Source organism: Sinocyclocheilus rhinocerous, unplaced genomic scaffold, assembly GCF_001515625.1.
Source record: "Sinocyclocheilus rhinocerous isolate Xijiao unplaced genomic scaffold, SAMN03320098_v1.1 scaffold395, whole genome shotgun sequence".
NCBI lineage: Eukaryota > Metazoa > Chordata > Actinopteri > Cypriniformes > Cyprinidae > Sinocyclocheilus > Sinocyclocheilus rhinocerous.
Window position 1 is genome coordinate 2928193 of NW_015660890.1, and position 18150 is coordinate 2946342.

Sequence of the window (18150 nt, forward strand, 5' to 3'; positions counted from 1 at the left end):
GTCAAGTGAAGTGTTCTATAAGGTCTAGTTTTTGAATTTATATTGTCCCATTATATATGATTGCACTCTAAGACAATTCCGTATTGATTTTTACAGGTGTTTTACCTGTATGTTGAATTTTGCACTGCATTGTATTGTGCTGTATAGAATTAATGATTTTTTCCCCCAGTGTGGTTTTATTAGAGATTTAGAAGCAGTCATAATGTGATTTTAAAATCATTGCCTAAATGACATAAACTGCTTTAATATATATAACTAATATCCAATTTACATACATAATATATATTTACCTATGATATAATATATCATCCAGTATATACAGTAGGCTATATCATACAGTACAGTACAGTATAGTATATACAGTATTAAGTATTTTTTTCAATTAAAATGTAAAAAGAATAAATTAAATTAATCTATTTTAATTATAACTAAATAAAAATGTAATGAAATGTAATATAAATAAAAATTTTATGAATTAAAATTAAGTTAATTTATTTGTATTTGATTTGTTTTATTTTGATTTATTTGTAAAGTAAGTAAAATTATCGTAAAAGTATAAAGATGGTATAGTAATTTTTTCCCTGTTCTATGATAAGCAAGACTGAATTATGTGGGTGTCATATTTCACAGTCCTGAAATGTGTTGACTTATAATTAATAATAGATTTTTGCTCCATATTCCAGAGGAGCCAGGGAACTGCTGAAATAACGTGATTGGCGCTTTAACACGCTGCCAACAACAGCGCCTCCCCAAGCGTTACTACAATCCGGCTTCGCTGTACTCTACGCGCACCTGGAGATCCGCGTAACGACGCGCAGCATCTGCTGACGTCCGGACATTGCGCGCGGTCCGAGCATTCTTGAAGGTGCGTTTTGCTCAGCATCACCGCCGCGAGATCCAGAGAGGCAGGCAGCCTCCCGGAAGATAAAAATCTCAGGCTGCGCGATGCACGAGACGGGGAACGTTACGATCGACACGCATCGTGGGAGCGTAATATTGTGGAATCAGGTCGTTGTGTAAACTTCACGCACAAACTGCTTGGGATGACAGACAGGGGTGCCATTGCTCTCCGGTGACAAGTGGACTGTTTTTACACCATCCTTCTAAATAAGGAAGCAGGGCTGTCAGACATATGACCACCGTCCCGATTTGGGCGCTGCCAGAGTGCCCATCGCATCCCATGATCGCGCGCAAGCCGTCCAATAAGGCTCAGCATGCGACCCCCATTTCACACGTGGAGTGACAGCAGCGACCCATCATCATCAGTCCGGCCAGTTCTTCCTCGCCGCTCGCAACTTTCTCTCTCACTCTCTCTCCTCCCCCCTCCCCTAATATGATGTCATGTAAGGATGAGGGTGGCTTCTGAGGTGAGATAGGGATTTTGGTGAGTGGCATTCTCCACGACCCGAGGCTTCGGAGCTGCAAAACATGGTCATCACCACCTTCTCCACCTCAAGTCGTGTCTCCGCGCTCTCTCCCCGTTCTTCCGCCGCTCTCATCTCGGGCCACCGTCGCATGCCCGAAGTCCTGACCTGCCTCGCTAAATTAAGCCTGCACCACCATGCCGAGGGAAGAAAAACTAGAAGAGGGGTATTTTTAGTGCCATTAATTTTGACCACGTGCCCCGAAGGTAAACCCGATGGCCACTGCGCAAAGGCTCCTCATCAGTATGTCCTGCGAGGCCAACGCGCAACACTGGCCAAGGACTGCCGTTCTGCTCTTGGGATTGCTCCTAGTTGGGATTGTGTCCTCCAGTCCGCTTCCGAGTAGGACTAATAGGACAACTTTACTGGAGAAGCGATGGGAGAGCCTCTTCTCCCGCTCCGTGCTGGGGATCTCTGGAGAGAGACCAGAGGCGAACTGGGAGAATGACTATTTGCTGGGCATCAAAAGAGTGCGGAGGCTGTACTGCAATGTAGGCATCGGGTTTCATCTTCAGGTCCTCCCAGACGGCAAGATAAACGGTGTACATAATGAGAACCAGTACAGTGAGTTCACGGAATAATGCAGTACTTAATTGCGCAGAGCTCTTTATACTTTAGAAGCGACACTCGTCTTTGGAGGCAAAGACAAATCTATTAAAACACACACACACACACACACACATACACAGTATCCCTTAGTGCTAAATATCTGCGCAGGGCTAAAACACGACATGAATGCTGGGACGGATATAGATGCCAACTTATTTTTACACCGGCTCCTTGTGCGGCCCAGAAGCGCTTAGAACATGCACGACTCTCCAAGTGTGAGGGATGTTCGTCTTTCGGCAATAATGTTGTAGCCTAGTGGCGCGAGAGAGGCCGTTTGCGCATCCACAATGGGCACCTGCAGAGGTTCCACCCACCGCATGCCTTCTTGTTCTGAGTCCCGCGGAGTCGCTACTGTGTGTAACATGCTTGTTCTGTTTGAGCAGGTCTCATAGAGATCTCCACTGTGACCAGAGGAGTGGTTAGCCTGTACGGTGTGAAAAGCAAGCTGTTTGTCGCAATGAATAACAGAGGAAGGCTGTACGGAACGGTAGGTGTGCGCAACCGTGACGCCTTTCTTTCTGCCTGCCAATGCAACTAGGCTTTGCATCCCAGAAAATCGAGTGCGTGATGACAGGTGATGCTTCCTTTGTGCGTTTTCAACTTATTCATGACCCATGCATTTCGCACGTGAGGGGGTCGCGCGACTAATATTAGTGTTTACGGCGTGTGCTGCATTCGTTCATGCCTTATAAATATAATGTGTTGAACCAGGAAGTTTGCCACAGCTGCACGGCTTTTGCAAATTATTATTAAACGGTGCACTAGATCCAGGCACAGCGCCAAAGCGCCTCGCAAGCACGAGTAAAAGGTTTATAACAATTGCCTGCATTAAGCTTATAAACTAACGCCTCATTCTTTTATATTAGCTGGTATTAGTTGTAGGTCATTAGGTATTGCACATGCAGTGCTTAGTTGCAGTTCTCATCTCGCTTTACACTTTATCTTATATACTGTGTTATATTGGGGAGAATCCCGTTAAATTGGGAGATGACTGCGAAAAATGTCACAAATGAACCTGAATGTGTAATGAAATGTGTGTGCATAAATTGAAATATTTTGTAGAGCAGCTTGTATTTACACATTGATTTAAACAGTTAATTGCAGTAGTAGTTATTATGTAGTTTGTTATTTACATGTAATGTGTTTAATGTAAAGTGTGTCTGCAGGTTTGAAGGGTAAATGATACACTTGGCTGAAGTTTGGCATAGGTGTGACAAGCGCAGTGCAACACTGGTCCTTAGGGGCCCATGAGCGCATGACAGCGCTATCCAAAAACTGCAGAGCGTTACTAGAGCATCCTCTGGATGAGCAGAGATAAAACGGACGCCACAGGCTGGTCTTGCAGTCATCATTAAAGTGGTTTTTAATTAAAAGGCCTGTTTAGCTCAGGGATTATCAGGTTAATGCTTCAGGTTAATGGGTTTCTTGTGGAACCAGGCTCAGCTGAAAGTTTCTTTGCAAGTTTGTTCAGTATGTTGTCTGTTATGGGAAATCAGGCTGAGAAACTGGTCCGTTCAAGAGGTTAGATGTATTTGCATTCAGAGTCATGTGCAAAACAGTGCTGTTGTTTATGAGTTGCTTACTGCTTGCTGTTGCTGTTGCCTCATTTATTTGCTCAGATGTTTGACTCATTGAAATTGGAAAGCACTAATAGTCATGGATGCAAAATTATTGTGCATTGCAGGGTTATTATCTCACTAAAACTAAAACTCTATTACCTAACTAACTCTATTATCTAACTCAAATTAAAACCACACACACACACACACACACACACACACACACGTTACTTTAAATAAAATAAACTTTTTATTTCAGCAGTTGCCAAAGCAAAATTTCTCATTTTCATTTAGTTTAACTTAATGTACTAAAATAACTAAAACTGAAATTATATGTAATATAGGTATAATTAAAACTATATAGGCATATTAAAAAAATCTATAACTTGTAAAAATGACAAAAGCACAAAACAAAATGACTAAAACTTTAACCAAATTTAACATGAAATGGAAAATACTAAAATAAAAACTCATTCAATATATATAAAAAACTATAGTAATATCTCAATGATACTAAAATAACAAAAATTTTCCAGTTGTCATTTAACTGAACTTGATGTACTAAAACAATTAAAGCTTATACATATTAATGAAAAACTATATAGACATATTAAAAAACAATAACTAACATGATAAAAACACACAACAAAAAATACATATATAATATATATAAACTAAAATAGTTTCTCAATGATATTAAAACCTCACAAAATTTCACATTTTCATTTAGTTTACCTTGACATACTAAAATAACTCAAACTTAAAATGAATTAAAAAAACTATATAGACGTATAAAAAAAACTTAAACTAATAAAAATGACAAAAACACCCAACAAAATGACTACATAAATTAATAAATAACTAAAATTGAAATGATAAAAACTATTATGAAGAATTAGTATCACAGTGATACTAAAATAACACTGGTGCCTCTGACTGAATGCTGGCATTCACATTCCTTCTCTTCTCCGTCTTTCAGGCTACCTTTAAAGACGAATGCAAGTTCAAGGAGACCCTGCTGCCAAATAACTACAATGCCTACGAGTCCTCCGTTTACAAGGGATTCTATGTCGCTCTCAACAAACACGGCCGAGTGAAGCGAGGCAACAAGGCCACCACCGCCATGACGGTCACCCACTTCCTCCCGCGAATATGAGCAGACTTTTGCAATAATTCTTCATTTGCACTGATCTCCCCGAGAGATCTGAAAACTGTCACACAAACATACAAGGAACTGCAAGAATATCACCAAAATAGTACTACTTCTTTTTTTATGTGTATATTTGGATAGGTCAGCTTTTTATTAGGATCTCTGAATATGCTATCCGTGGCTGCTTACTTCTTTTATTTATATATATTATTGGTTATGGATGTGGAGGCTCTCCCAGCCTTCCTTTCTGTAATCAGGTGCTTGCCAAGAATCAAACAGACTCTAGGATGGATGATGGAAGTCCTCCTCAGCTTTTTATAGTGAAATTATGTTTTTTATTACCTCAAAGAGCTACCTAGATGGTTTAAAAGGATGCATGAAGTTACGCTTGTTATTTTTAGTTCTGTCTGAGCCGACACAAGCATAACAAGTCTTTATTTTTTTATCTTTGACTTTATTTTCTTTCTGTTTTTCTCATGCTGTGGGATTGTGTGAGCACTTATAAGGAAGCAGATCACTCTTGCTGCATGTCACGATGAGGTGCCTTGGCATTCCCACACAGCGCCCCTTTAACATGCATGCTCTGAACGCCCCGGGGCGTCAGAAATAGGGCTGATATGTTAGCCAGGGCCCCGCGGGGACTGTCCCACAAGGGCCCCAGAGAGGGGCGAGGGGGATGGGTGTGCATCTCTGCTTTATTTTACGTTTCTCTAATTAGAGAACGCTGTATGAGACGCGAGAGCGGCTCGTAAACACTGATCATCTCTGGCCTTCGGCATCATCTGCTGTCGACTCAGAAATGAGGTGTAACTTTAGCCCCTTTCACTGGTAATCCCAGTAAATTGCCATAAAAATGACCAGAATGACTTTTCCAGTACGCTTTGGCTTTGTACTGCTAAGAGACCATTCATGCATCAGTACCAAAATACCGGTAAACTCTGTGATGTCAGTCATTGGAAAGGATGCAATACTTTTTCTTCATTAGCTCATATGCGTTTTGAATTTGATAACATTTTTTGTCTTCTGAGTGACAGGAGTAAGGGGATGATTATGGAAACCCGTTTCCTCCACCAAATATAAAAATAAAATGGGTAATTGCAACTTTTTATTGCACAATTTGGACTTTTTTCTTGCAATTGCAAATTTACAGTTAGTGAACATTACGCAATTCTGAGAAGAAAAGTCCAAATTGTGAGGTATAAACTCGCAATTGCGAGGAAAAAAGCCAGCATTGTGAGATAAAAAGTTGCAATTACTTTTTTTTTTTATTCCATGGCAGAAACAAAAAAGACTGAATTCCGAAAAAAAAACTGATGTTTTGATCTTAAAAACACAAAACGCCACACAATAGTATCCAAAACACTGCTAGAACTTATTTACCGGTATTTAAAAAAAAAAAAATCCTGTTGACACATGATCTCTAAACTAATTTACCAGTAATTTACCAGTACAGAAAGTATGCGTGAAAGGGGCTATTATCTTTTCTAGCCGAACCCCTATTGGAGCTTTGAGGCTGTACATTTTATTTGTGGACTAGACTGTTTTTGCAATCAGAATTATACTTTTTATAAAGAAAATGGGGGGAAAAAAACTAAAAAGTGAGAAATCTACAGGGGATGCAAGCGCACACTGAAAATGTTAAACATGGCCGGTTCGATTATACTATTGCTTACCACAGGTTTGCCTGAACAAAAGGAGCACTTGAAAATAAGCTTTAAGCGTTGCTGTGAATGAGAAAGTCAATAAACCAATGAAAATACTGTAAATACTGACTGTGCACTGAAAACGCCAGTAGCCTGGAGCTTTGTCGCTTGTTGCTAAAGGCACACTGCCATCCATGATGGTATCTGATTCAAGGGAATATGTGCAGTATATGTTTATTTATTTTTGCTTCTGGTGTGAGTATATGTGTGTGTGCACCTGTCCATGTGGATGCTTGCGTGTGTGTATGTGTATCCTGGTCGATGGGGCAGTCGAGTCTGGCTCTTTCCTGTTGCTGCAGAAGCACTGCAGTGGCACTCGCGACTGCTGCTCTATGCAAATGTAATTACAGGGCAGACACCGTGTGGCATCCGAACTGAGGGACGCTCACTGTTGTATATGATTTTGGTATGTCTGCTTTTGTTTACATCAGTTTCTGTCACCAAACGTCACCCCACCGTTTATTTAATTTAACCCTTGTGCTGTTCTGAAAACCTTTACCTAATTTGGTGTTTCTGGTCAAAAATGACTGGCCTTTTGAAAATTGCTTGTAAATCTCTTGTTAATACTATATTGTCACCAAATCTTGGATTTAATCTTTTTGTCAACTTGTTTTCTTTCAATTAGCACAGGTTTTTATTTATTTCTGGACTAGTTGCAGGCCTCATTGATCTGAGCTTATGGACCTCGGTTTTTGAGTGAAAAAACTATATTTGTGGATCATTTTGGCATTGGTCACTCAAAAACTGAGGTGCGTGAACTCTGATCAATGACACCCTTGATCAATCAGTTCCAAAAACAAAAACAAAACTCATGTTAATTCAAAGAAAAGATTGAATCCAGTATTTGGCAATAAAATAGCATAATGAGAAACTTGTTAACAATTGTTTTGTATTGTTCATTTTAGAGGTGGAGCAAGGTGGAAAAACCTCCCAAAAAGTACAAAAATGGGAAGTTTGGGAAGTTGCTATACCCTTTGTGAGCAACTTCGGTAAGTTTTAGTCCAATGCGATAACATTAACTAGCAGTTTTGAGAAATAGTAAATCTCTCCGGGTCACAGCATGAGGGTTAAAGAGAAAGGAATCGAAAGGAATGACGTTATTTTAGAAAGACTTATGGCCTGGTTGTTTGTTCAGTCTGTTTGAAGTATGTGGAGCAGAGGCCATGCTGGTGACGTCTCCCTCGCAACATGGGTAGTCTTGTAAAAGCCACTGTGCACAGAAGCCTTGAGATTCCAGTAGTAGCACTGGGGTTCTTTATGGTTTTCCATCCAACTTTAGTCCAAGGTCGTAGCCATGCAGTCGAACTGGTCGAAAACGTCCGTCCAAGGTTTCGTTGTGGTCTCATTATCATGTGTTTGGATCCATGCTGCATTCAGTTAAGGTTGTTCTTAACTGAATTTACCATTGCTCTTTTCAATTGCTCTGTGAATTCAATGCAGTCGATTCCCTACACAGATTTGGTCATGCGGATTTGCGCTGAACAACAGAAAGTTGCTTGGTTTTAAAGTGATTTCTGTGTGAGCTGTGCTTCATACATCTCTACACGAAATGGATCTTTTTTCCCTAAATTTTGCTACAGTTTAGTCAGCATGAAATCAAAATCATCCCTATTTGCTTTCTTCGCGTCGGTTCCTGGTCTTATTGAGATTTATTGATCCACATTATTCCAAAGAAAAAATGTTTGCCTCTGTAATATTTTAGCAAAATTGTAAACGGCCACTGTTCCAAGATTTAAATCATTTCTGATGGCAAAAATCGCATTAGAGAAGTAAATTGGTTACTGTTTCATGTTAACTTTAAGAATCTGAGGCCAGACTTTTCAGGTCACCATGAATCCAAACAAATTCAACTTGATCTCATGAGAAAACTTTCTTTTTTTACACGGTAGCGATTTCATATTAATGTGATTTGTACAATTTTCAGAAAATAGTAAGCATGACGTTTCACTCCTAAACCTAACCCACAGGTCGTACAAAAATGTACCAATACGAATTAGCCACCAATTCGCCAAAGTAAAACAGTTTGAATTGCAGTGAGAGTTGTGTTGGGCGAATCCAGTAGTGCTATGACCCTACTGGGTTATTCTCACTTGTTTGCTACTATATGAAAAGGAAGGTTTTTGTGGGACTGGCTTCTTCCTCTAACGCAGTGAATATATCAGGACAGACCTCTGCAGGACTGACGCAATACTTTAGGGAGGCAAAAAAAGCCGATCATTTCAAGCTGCTTGTTTTGTGGTCTCATCTGTGAAGAGATGTTTCAGTATATAAGGGCATTCAGTCATTACTTGTACATTAGCACGTTTCTTGTCAATAATGTGCCACTGAGGACTGTATTTAGCTGATGTGCCTCAGAATTCATATCACTGTGAGTCCCAGTGAGACTCGCACACTTACGAAAAACAATAAAACACATGTATAGGACAGAAATGTAGCTATTTAACAGCCATCTACGGTCACAACTTTTACCATCATCTAACATTTTGGCTTTGGTTTCACAGAAAAGTTCAACTTCATTAAAACTTATTATAAATAAAGCAACTCAAGAGTAATGGTTTTGGCAAACTGGTACTAAAATGCCGCAAGTCAACTTATATAAATGTACTATTTTAATACAGTATGTCTTCTGAATGTGTTATAATGATGCATTAGGAATTGAAGAGTTAAATCAGGGAGCCAAATGTTGCTGTTTCTTTCATTTGTGTCCTGATTGTGACAATACCATCTTAAGTCTGTGAAGAATGAACGATATGCATGAACATTTGGTAATCGGAGCCATCTGATATGCTGATGTATGTCGCTTGGATTTATAGCAACAGCTGTAAAAATGTTTATTGGGCATAGAATATAGACACCAGTTTCCTGGTACACTCTGGACTCATGAGAAAAACGTATGTGCATGAATGACTGCAGGCTGTCACCGGCTGAATCCTCCTCACATATGCAGGGAGGAGTTCTGGAATCTTTGGAGCACCAGAGGCATTAGATCGGGATGCCAGTTCATTGCTTTGCACTGTCTTTGTTTTGAAATGGCTTTGTGTGGCTGATCCTGTTACAAAAAGTTCTCTGTTTAAAAGTGTGTTTCTGTCCGCTACTCTTTATAAAGACATCGCTCATCCCTGCCTTAGTTATAATTTCTTGCAATGATTTTTTGAAAGTAGGAAACTGAGGACATAATCATGAGTTTCTGAGTTCGAGCGCTGATGCTATGTATAAATAGATATATTTGAGAAAAAATGTTTTCCCCCCTTTACTTTTCTACGTATGTGCTGTGCACAGCAGTTTAATCATATTCCTGATGTTATAAAACTATTTTCTTTTTTTCTTTTATTTCATTTGCGTGTGTTTTTGTTTCACATTTTAATTATGCTCAAAGTAGCAAGTACAGTGAGCAGTCATGCACAGTGTGCCCAGAACTGATTCTTTCCTAGAAATAACGCTGTCAGGATGTCACACTCATACAGGATCATTTATACAACATGACAACAGTTCAATAAACTTCTTCCCTGGTTATTTGATGTTTTTTTATGATTCATATGCAAAACTTGACAGTTCAAATGCATCCATTGGATCCAGTTTCTCTGTAACTGTTTTTTTTTTTCATAATGTTAAACATTATGAAATGTTTACATTTTTGAGAGATAATCATTACTTCTCCAAGCCCAAATTATGGTTAATACTTTACAAAGTGCTTTCAAAATTGCTTTCAAAATACAAATTTACAAATTGTTTCCATTTTGAAATTCTAAAATATAAATAGAACAGTAAAGTATTCAAAAATAAATAATATGATACAAATATAAAAGATATTTACAGTCATTAGTTTATTATGTATGTTGCTATATCATGTTATTATATATTATTGTTGTATATGAATATGGTTTATTTTTCATGTTTATTTATTTATGTATTTATTTTTTAATTTGAACAATTTCAACGTTATTGCGCACAGTTTTGCTCATGGTCAGCTTTGCTCAATTTTTGGTGCGTTACTTGTTCGTGAATGAGGCACAGGTTCCCTCTGCTGGCCAACTTGAGGAAGTTCAGACTGGGGTCATACTACATACAGTATATATATCCGTTCAGTACACTAATCATGCAGTCACCTAATACAGGTACAAAACTAAAAAGGTACAAAACTGTCGGGGGTATAATATGGACTTTTAAAGTAAATTAGGTAAAAAGATGTAGGCTACCTTTTACCTTTCGTATCTAAAGATACCGCCCTAGTAACAGCTCTGTACATGTTTTTTATTGGTTAGACAATCCTAAGTAGCCTAAATAAACGTAGGCTACACTTATACGTCATAGTAAGTTGATTTAGCATTTGAAAAACATCGGGAGACAACCAACTGATTCTCACATGCACAAAAACTATTAAAAATTATTATTGTTTTCAGTTTTGTTTGTTGTCAGGATACATAGAAAGTCAAAGCTGTGCCAAATTGACAAGCCAATTATGGTTTACCAGTCAGTTACCTTCATAACAAACAGAAGGTGGACATGTTGAATCCGCCTCCTCACATCCTCTGGCTCTGCGGGCGAGTGTTGCGTAAAGGAGTGGCACAGGATGCGTTTAAATAGCCGCGCTCACAAACTTTTACGCATCACAACTCCTTCAGCTCTGCACACTGGTTTTGCGCTTCGTGAAGATGCGTTACGCACTTTCCAAACCGCACATGCTGCGCTCCTCCGTCCTTGCGCTGTGCATCACGGCTCTCCAGGGATTCCGATCTACGGATGCTGCCCCTAACCCCTCTCCCCTCCTGGGGTCCAGCTGGGGGAACCCGCGGAGGTACATCCACCTTCAGACCACCTCGGACTTAAACAACTTCTACTTGGAGATCAGCCCGAATGGACATGTGCGCAAAACTACAAACCGGGGGTCCTACAGTGAGTGGCATATCCTGTTTTTGATCAGCATAATATCCATATTTAGGATATTAGGCCAGTAAAATAAAAATCAGTCTATGAATCATTAATAATTGTTGTTTTATATAGCCTATGTATTTCTCATTGTTTTATCTATGAAATAATGTCCTTCTTATTCCTCTTTGTATTCTGCATTCAACAGGTGTAATTTTATTGAAAGCAGAGAGCAGAGACCGTCTGGCAATATTTGGAGTGAAAAGTAACCGATTTTTATGTATGGACGCAGGAGGAACTCTTTTCACATCTGTAAGTATTCAAACAAATTAAAAACAAAGGTATAAAAAGTAAACTATTATTATATTATTAATATTAATACAGTTATATAAGTGCAGTCGGTATGGAATCTAAAAATGGTAACATTGAATTTAACTGGTTTTATTCAAATGCTATTTAATGTCACAGAATAAACCTAAATACATTAATTTATGCAAAGAATTTAAATTTTATGGGTTAAATAAAGAAGAAATTGCTCTAGCAATTGCAGGTCACCAGATTTACAGTATAATAGCCTATCTACAAAGGTTATAGCCGAAAATGTTCGCATTTTAACGTTAAAAATTGTAAAAATGCTAAAAACTTCTTAATTGGTTAACAAGTTTTTTTTTAACTATATAGGGTGAAATACTAATAAATATAATGGGACATTTCAAATAATTTTATAGCCTAACGTTAAATTTACAGTTTTTGGAGGTGAAAAAGTGATGGTTGTGGTTTTTGGTGGCTGTCAGTAGCCAATATTATAAAGTTGCAAAACATAGCCTATTTTAGTAGGTTGTTATAGTATCATTAGCCTATATCAGATAATAAAATATAGGCCTACGTTTTTATTTATTTATTTTACTATAAATAAAAGTTCATTCTAATTTTTTTCTACCATTTTTACGGAAAAGTTCTGGCAACCAGATTTTTTATTTTATTTTTTTACAGTAGGTGAAAACGCAAGAAAATGTAGCTATGAAGCTTGAAATAAGTTTGATTCATTATTTAACTATTTGTATGTTTTTATATCTTTAGACTGTTTGCAATAAGGAAGACTGTCTTTTTCACCACAAACTTTTGGAAAACCATCGTGACGTGTATTACTCCACCAAGCATGGCATACTGCTTAACCTGGACGGGGCGAAACAGGTGTTCATAGCGGGACAAAACCTCCCTCAGTTCTCTCTCTTCTTATCAGAGAAGAACACTGTTCCACTGGAGCGCCTGCAGCACCGGGAGAGGAGAAACCGACAGGTGAATCCATCAGACCCGCTGAACGCGCTCCGGTACGGAGAGGCGTCAGACTCCAGAGCTGCTCAAGAGGACGATGGGGACTTAGACTTTGAGCCGTCAGAGGGTCAAAACATCTCCAGGGAAACCCTGGTTTCTCCTTCCGATGATGACCCGTGGGATCTTCTTCACGACACGAGCCCCGGCAGTCCCCGGATTTCAGCAGTTGTCGGATAAAGTTACAGATCCTCCATGGCGTGACTGTTGAAAGTCGATGCGCCAATGTTAGAGCGTGGCACCATAATATTTTCATCATAAATAAGTGTTTTTAAGGACATATATTTCAAACCAACTTCACATGTACGCTCTTAAAAATAAAGGTTCCAAAATAAAGGTTTCTTGCAATGATGCCAAGGACCAATTTTGGTTTCCAAAAATAGGCTAACAGATTTTTTTCTTAGTATGAAGAACATTTTTTTTCACTGTAAAAAACCTTTGTGCGATATAAAGGTTCCATGACAGTTCATGGAACCATCAATGTCAATAAAGTAGAAATCTACAGATTATTTAGGCTGTTGTGTATCTCCATCTCACCAAACCTGAAAAACCAAAACCTACTTTGTTTTTTGTACTAGTTTTTTTCACCTGCCACCATGAATTTGTCTTTGGTGCTGGACACCACCTGTGGACAACAATTGTCAAACAAAGAAAGTATTTATTTATTTAATGAATTACATATGTTTTATTTATGGCATTTATATGTTTGCTTTAAGGGTTAGATGTGCAGTGAAATGTTATACTCATTTTAAATAAATAACATTTTGTTTCCTGATTAAAGAAAATGTGTTCTTTTATTTATTTGTGCCTTTGTCTTCAGTAAGCCTAAAAAAGGTACAGTAATGCCGAGTTCACACTGCACGATTTTAGCCCGATTTTTCACTCGCTTCAATTCATCTGTTTGTCACTTGTTGGTTGCTGGACTCCTCATTGGAAATTTAACTGGTTTAACATTGACTTTCCCACCATTAGAGGTGAATAATGAACACTGAATCAGTCTGAAAGATCAATCTGCGCAGTCTCTGAGTCTCTAAGAATAAACCTTTCCACATTCTGTGTTGTTTCCAATGTCAAAGGCTGCACTTTGGCTATTTTTGGATGAAGGGCCTTAAAGAGAGCCAACATTTAAGTTACACTATGACCTGCTTACGCTATATAAGCTAGAGATTTGTACTTAGATGATTTGAGGATTATGTTTTGAATTAAGGCAAAACATAGTAACTATAGTTACATTTAACAGTGTTACATAATTTAATTTCAAAATAACTAAAATAATCCATTACAGTTACTGTGGGGGAAAAAAGTGTAATTAAATTAAAGTGGGTTCCATCTGAATATGTTCTGTAAGGATATGTTGAAGAATACTAATTTGTTGCTTTGCCTGATTTTGATGTGCATGATGCCTTCTGCCACTAAAAGGCAGATTAGTAAAGCCATGCTATTGTCATGCTTTTAATTAGTTCTCTTGTTTAAATTTGCAGCGGACCACATCTAGTTACATCAATCCACATTGCCACTGAAAGCTTCAGGCTACAACCTGTCTGAGAGTTGATTAACTGATTAACAGTTGAAAACATTCGTTACAAATAGAAAACTAATCAAAGAGTAATCAAATGTAATCAGTTACACTGCTTTAATAAAATGAAATAGTTACACTACTTATTACGTTTTAAATAGGGTAACTTGTGATCTGTGTTACTACATTTGCAAAGTAACCTTCCCAACACTGTATGCAAATGATGCATTGTCTTATTAAATGCGCACACATTACCAGAAGAAAAATATAAAAAATTGGATAAAATCAGGTTCAAAAGCCGTTTTTTCTTATTAGAGTTAAGGGTTTTTAGTTTTAGGGTTTAATGATATCTCTTCTTATCACACCATAAATCAAAATCGAAAAATGTTAAATAAATCAGGTGAAATAGCCTACAAACAAACTCCTCTGTAAAAACACCCAGAATAAAGAAAGGTGAGAAGAGGATTTGTGAGAAAATGGCATTTAAAGATATTCATTGCAATTGAAATACAAATAACAAATGCAAATATCATGTAACAACCCGTTAAATGATCAATTTTGAATGATTTCATATTCCATTAGTCTGAAAAAAAAGTCATGTTATGGAAGCAAAGCCCAAAACCTCAAAATTTTCCAGTGCTAGTGTCTTGCCTATAGTGAATCTGATATTCTTGTATCATTGGCAAAATGTTAAACACATTTTACAGTTTCTCATGTAAAATGTTAACGTAGTTTGATTTAGCTTATAGGTCTTGCAATAAGAAGAAAAAAATAAATAAATCTGTTTACAATATTTCAAAAGACTATATTTTTCATTACCTCCTACATTTTATTTATTTATTTATTTATTTATTTATGCCAAAGTATTCTTCTAAGTATTTCTTAACGACTTAAGTGTATGTTGTTAGAAAAACAAAATTGACAGAAAATGTTTACAGAAATAACTAACAACTATTTACATCGGTGTACCAACATAAAACAAAATATTTTAATTTATAAATGTGTGAAGTATTCCCGCGTCCACGCTTAGCCATTCAGAACTACATCCGCAGATTCGAGATTTCTATAAAACGCACAAAAAGCTTGTACCAGGTAGAAGTTTCGTCGAAGTTTAACATACATATAATATTTAGAAAAATATTTCTATATTTTATCAATTACCTAGTGTAAAACTGGAGTCACAACGTTAGAAAAGATTGTATTGAATTGCAAATTGGTGTATTCAGATAGATTTCCGTCGTTTGTTTTCAGGCGGGTTGCGTGAGTGACCTCGCAACAAAACAACGACAGACTTTCTAATTGACCATTATGTTTTTAAACATACAATTATCTTGATTGCGGGTTGTTTTGCAGCATAACGTTCAGTAGCTACAAAACGTTAAAACAGCGGCGGTGTCAGTGTTTGAATATAACTTATATTCACGGGGCATAACGTGACATTTTAGTTTCACGTTTTGATCTAAAGAATGGACCGACCATCCAGGTTCGTATGAATGTTTTTTTTCCCCAATATACCTTAGATTATGGTTGTCATGTCACTTTCTATATGTGCTTGACAGTTGTTTGTCTTTGGCATTTAATGTCCTGATATTTTCATAAACAATCACCGTGAGTTCAGAAATGTGGAATATCAGTGTCTTGTTTGATGTAATCTGTTTTCTACCTGTCATCAGAAATAAGAAAGCTGTCAACTACACAGACTTCCAAGACGATGATGGTGAGACATTATTACTTCAAAATGCTCAGAACTAAAGCTAGTTAGACCTATAAACATGTTTACACGATTTATCTGACAGATAAGGATTTTGCCTGTGTAAAACCTCCTCCCAAAAAAGCTCGAACGGCCATAAAAGACCCTGATTCTGAGAGAAACCTCAAAACTACAAGTGCCTCTCCAAAGGAAGTTGTTGATCTCACCAGCTCAGGAAGCAGGGAGAGGTTACAAAAAACTATTTGACTTTTTTTTCTTTTTTTCTTCAAAACACATTTTATTACTAATAATTATAGTATCTCCACATGGACCACTGTGTATACAAATATTTAATGGCACCATTGTGTTGTTTCAGGGCGTCTCTGGAGAACACACTTTATGAAAGCGATTTGGAGACAGCTCTATCATTATCATTGCTGGACTCTTCAAGAACACAAGATGGAGAGCCTACAACCAAAACAGGTGAATGTACTACTACTATAATAAAGCATCATGGAGTTCATTCAGGAAGTGAAAAGCTATATCTTACTGTTATTTACTGCAGATGAACATGACCGTTCTCAGCCTCCTCAGTGTTCACCACCTATTCTAATACACTGCAGCGCTGAGGGCAGCCGTTTAGGTAATAATGAATAATTATTTTGTTTTTTACAGGGTGACAAACTGTTTATTTTTTCTTTGACTATTTTTACAGATTCTAAGTACATATTTATGGAGCTTTATTTGACATTTGCATGCAACAACCTCTAAACAAAACAAAACTCCCTTGATTTTGTACAGTCAGGGAAGATCAGCCTCATCCAGATTCTCCTCCTGTGCTGTCCAGTTGTAGCATTGATGGCAGAAGTTTAGGTAACTACAAAATTCTGACTTTGAAATTTGAAAATTTTTGAGAACACTATGAAGCTGATATAAAAAAACAAACAAGAGTTTTATGAATGTTACGTTATGTTAAAATATGTGATTTCTGTGTTTATTACTGTTCTGTTTTCAGGGCTGAATCTGATCAGCATAGATGCCTCCCCTACCAGTGTTTCTAAACAGAAGGAAACCTCAGAGGAGCAGAGAAAACCACTGAAGGACAACAGAGACGATGAGGACTACCAGCCTCAGAACACACCAGGTATCTGAGGACCTTCGCGCTCATAGTTATTATGGGGCTGGAACGTTTTCAGTGTTTACATGATGAAGCTTAATACTTCAGTACTTCAGATACGAAATGTAGCCATGTTTAAGCTTGTTCCTGTTGCAGATTCAGAAAGTGATGCAGACTTTACGGAAGAAGATGAGAGCGAAGACGAGACATTCACTGTGAAAAAGAAACAGAAGACAGAAAAGGCCCCACCAGCTGCAAAGAACAAGACAGAAAAGAAAGACAAAAAGCCAACGAAAGCCTCAAAAGCCAAAGGCTCAGGTAAATTTTTTTCTGTTTTTAAATTTTACAGTCTGGCAAAAGACCATATCAACTACGCTAACATTTCTCTTTGTCTGACAGCTCCCAGCCCAGCGATCTGTCGGAGTCCTGCTGCTCCTGTGTCTGGACTGAAGAAGACGCCCACTACTCCGCTTCTCTCTAAACCTGCAGTCTGCTCCAGTCCTGCAGGAGCCAGACTGCCTAAGTGGAATCCCCCTGGTGAGACTAAAGGCACAAATCATCACTGTGCAGTTGTGAATTTTCACCAGAACAGCCCACAACAGAAAAGTGTCCTTTTGTAAACTCTTTCTAACTCCATCTCCAGGTCTGCTTGGCCGGAGTCCCGGTGCGTCTCAGAATGCACATGTGAAGTCTCCAGGACAGGGGCTGCGTTTAGGACTTTCCCGTATGGCTCGAGTCAAACCCCTTCACCCTAATGCTGCTGCGAACTAAACAGACTTGTTTTAAATTCGAAAGCTTTACAATGACTTTTGGGAACTCGTAGTGCATGGGGCAGGAATAAAATGGTAAGAAGGAATGGATATTTTTTACTGAAATTTGTCCAGAATTTAAGACCTTTCATCCCTCGCTTACAATAATATGTAGTAATATGTTACAACTTTTTAGTTGTGCTTTAAATATTTTTAACGTCTTTTTATGGTGTGGTTTAGCTTTGTAAATATGCACTTTTTGATGAATAAAGATATGCTAAATATGCTAAAATCAGTTTTTCTACGAAAAAAGTACAACATTTTCAAAAAAATTTGAAAAGTTGTTACACCCTGTGTGAGCAAAGTCATTAAGATTTAGTCCAATACAATAAGCATTAACTAGCATTTTGGGGAAAAGTGATCAGAACACAACAT

The 18150-nt window shown here is 37.8% G+C and overlaps 3 protein-coding genes across 5 annotated transcripts; all 3 read left to right on the forward strand.

The window, feature by feature from the left end:
- Positions 1–734: 734 nt before the first annotated feature.
- On the forward strand, positions 735–5567 carry fgf6b (fibroblast growth factor 6b). 2 transcript variants are annotated; one of them, XM_016535371.1, is made up of 3 exons: positions 735–1988; positions 2417–2520; positions 4572–5567. In XM_016535371.1, exons 1-3 carry the CDS (start codon positions 1640–1642, stop codon positions 4746–4748), a joined length of 630 nt encoding a protein of 209 aa, XP_016390857.1. In that variant the 5' UTR covers positions 735–1639; the 3' UTR covers positions 4749–5567. The 2 variants fall into 2 exon arrangements, with proteins under 2 accessions (XP_016390857.1, XP_016390858.1); XM_016535372.1 differs by lacking the exon at positions 735–1988 and adding an exon at positions 2258–2336.
- A 5530-nt stretch (positions 5568–11097) lies between these two features.
- On the forward strand, positions 11098–12831 carry LOC107725936 (fibroblast growth factor 23-like). The gene is made up of 3 exons (XM_016535367.1): positions 11098–11338; positions 11520–11623; positions 12392–12831. Exons 1-3 carry the CDS (start codon positions 11098–11100, stop codon positions 12821–12823), a joined length of 777 nt encoding a protein of 258 aa, XP_016390853.1. The 3' UTR covers positions 12824–12831.
- A 2432-nt stretch (positions 12832–15263) lies between these two features.
- On the forward strand, positions 15264–17972 carry LOC107725931 (RAD51-associated protein 1-like). 2 transcript variants are annotated; one of them, XM_016535359.1, is made up of 10 exons: positions 15264–15642; positions 15833–15876; positions 15956–16097; positions 16226–16332; positions 16415–16492; positions 16651–16722; positions 16865–16993; positions 17123–17284; positions 17366–17503; positions 17610–17972. In XM_016535359.1, exons 1-10 carry the CDS (start codon positions 15626–15628, stop codon positions 17735–17737), a joined length of 1017 nt encoding a protein of 338 aa, XP_016390845.1. In that variant the 5' UTR covers positions 15264–15625; the 3' UTR covers positions 17738–17972. The 2 variants fall into 2 exon arrangements, with proteins under 2 accessions (XP_016390845.1, XP_016390846.1); XM_016535360.1 differs by lacking the exon at positions 16415–16492.
- Positions 17973–18150: the final 178 nt, after the last annotated feature.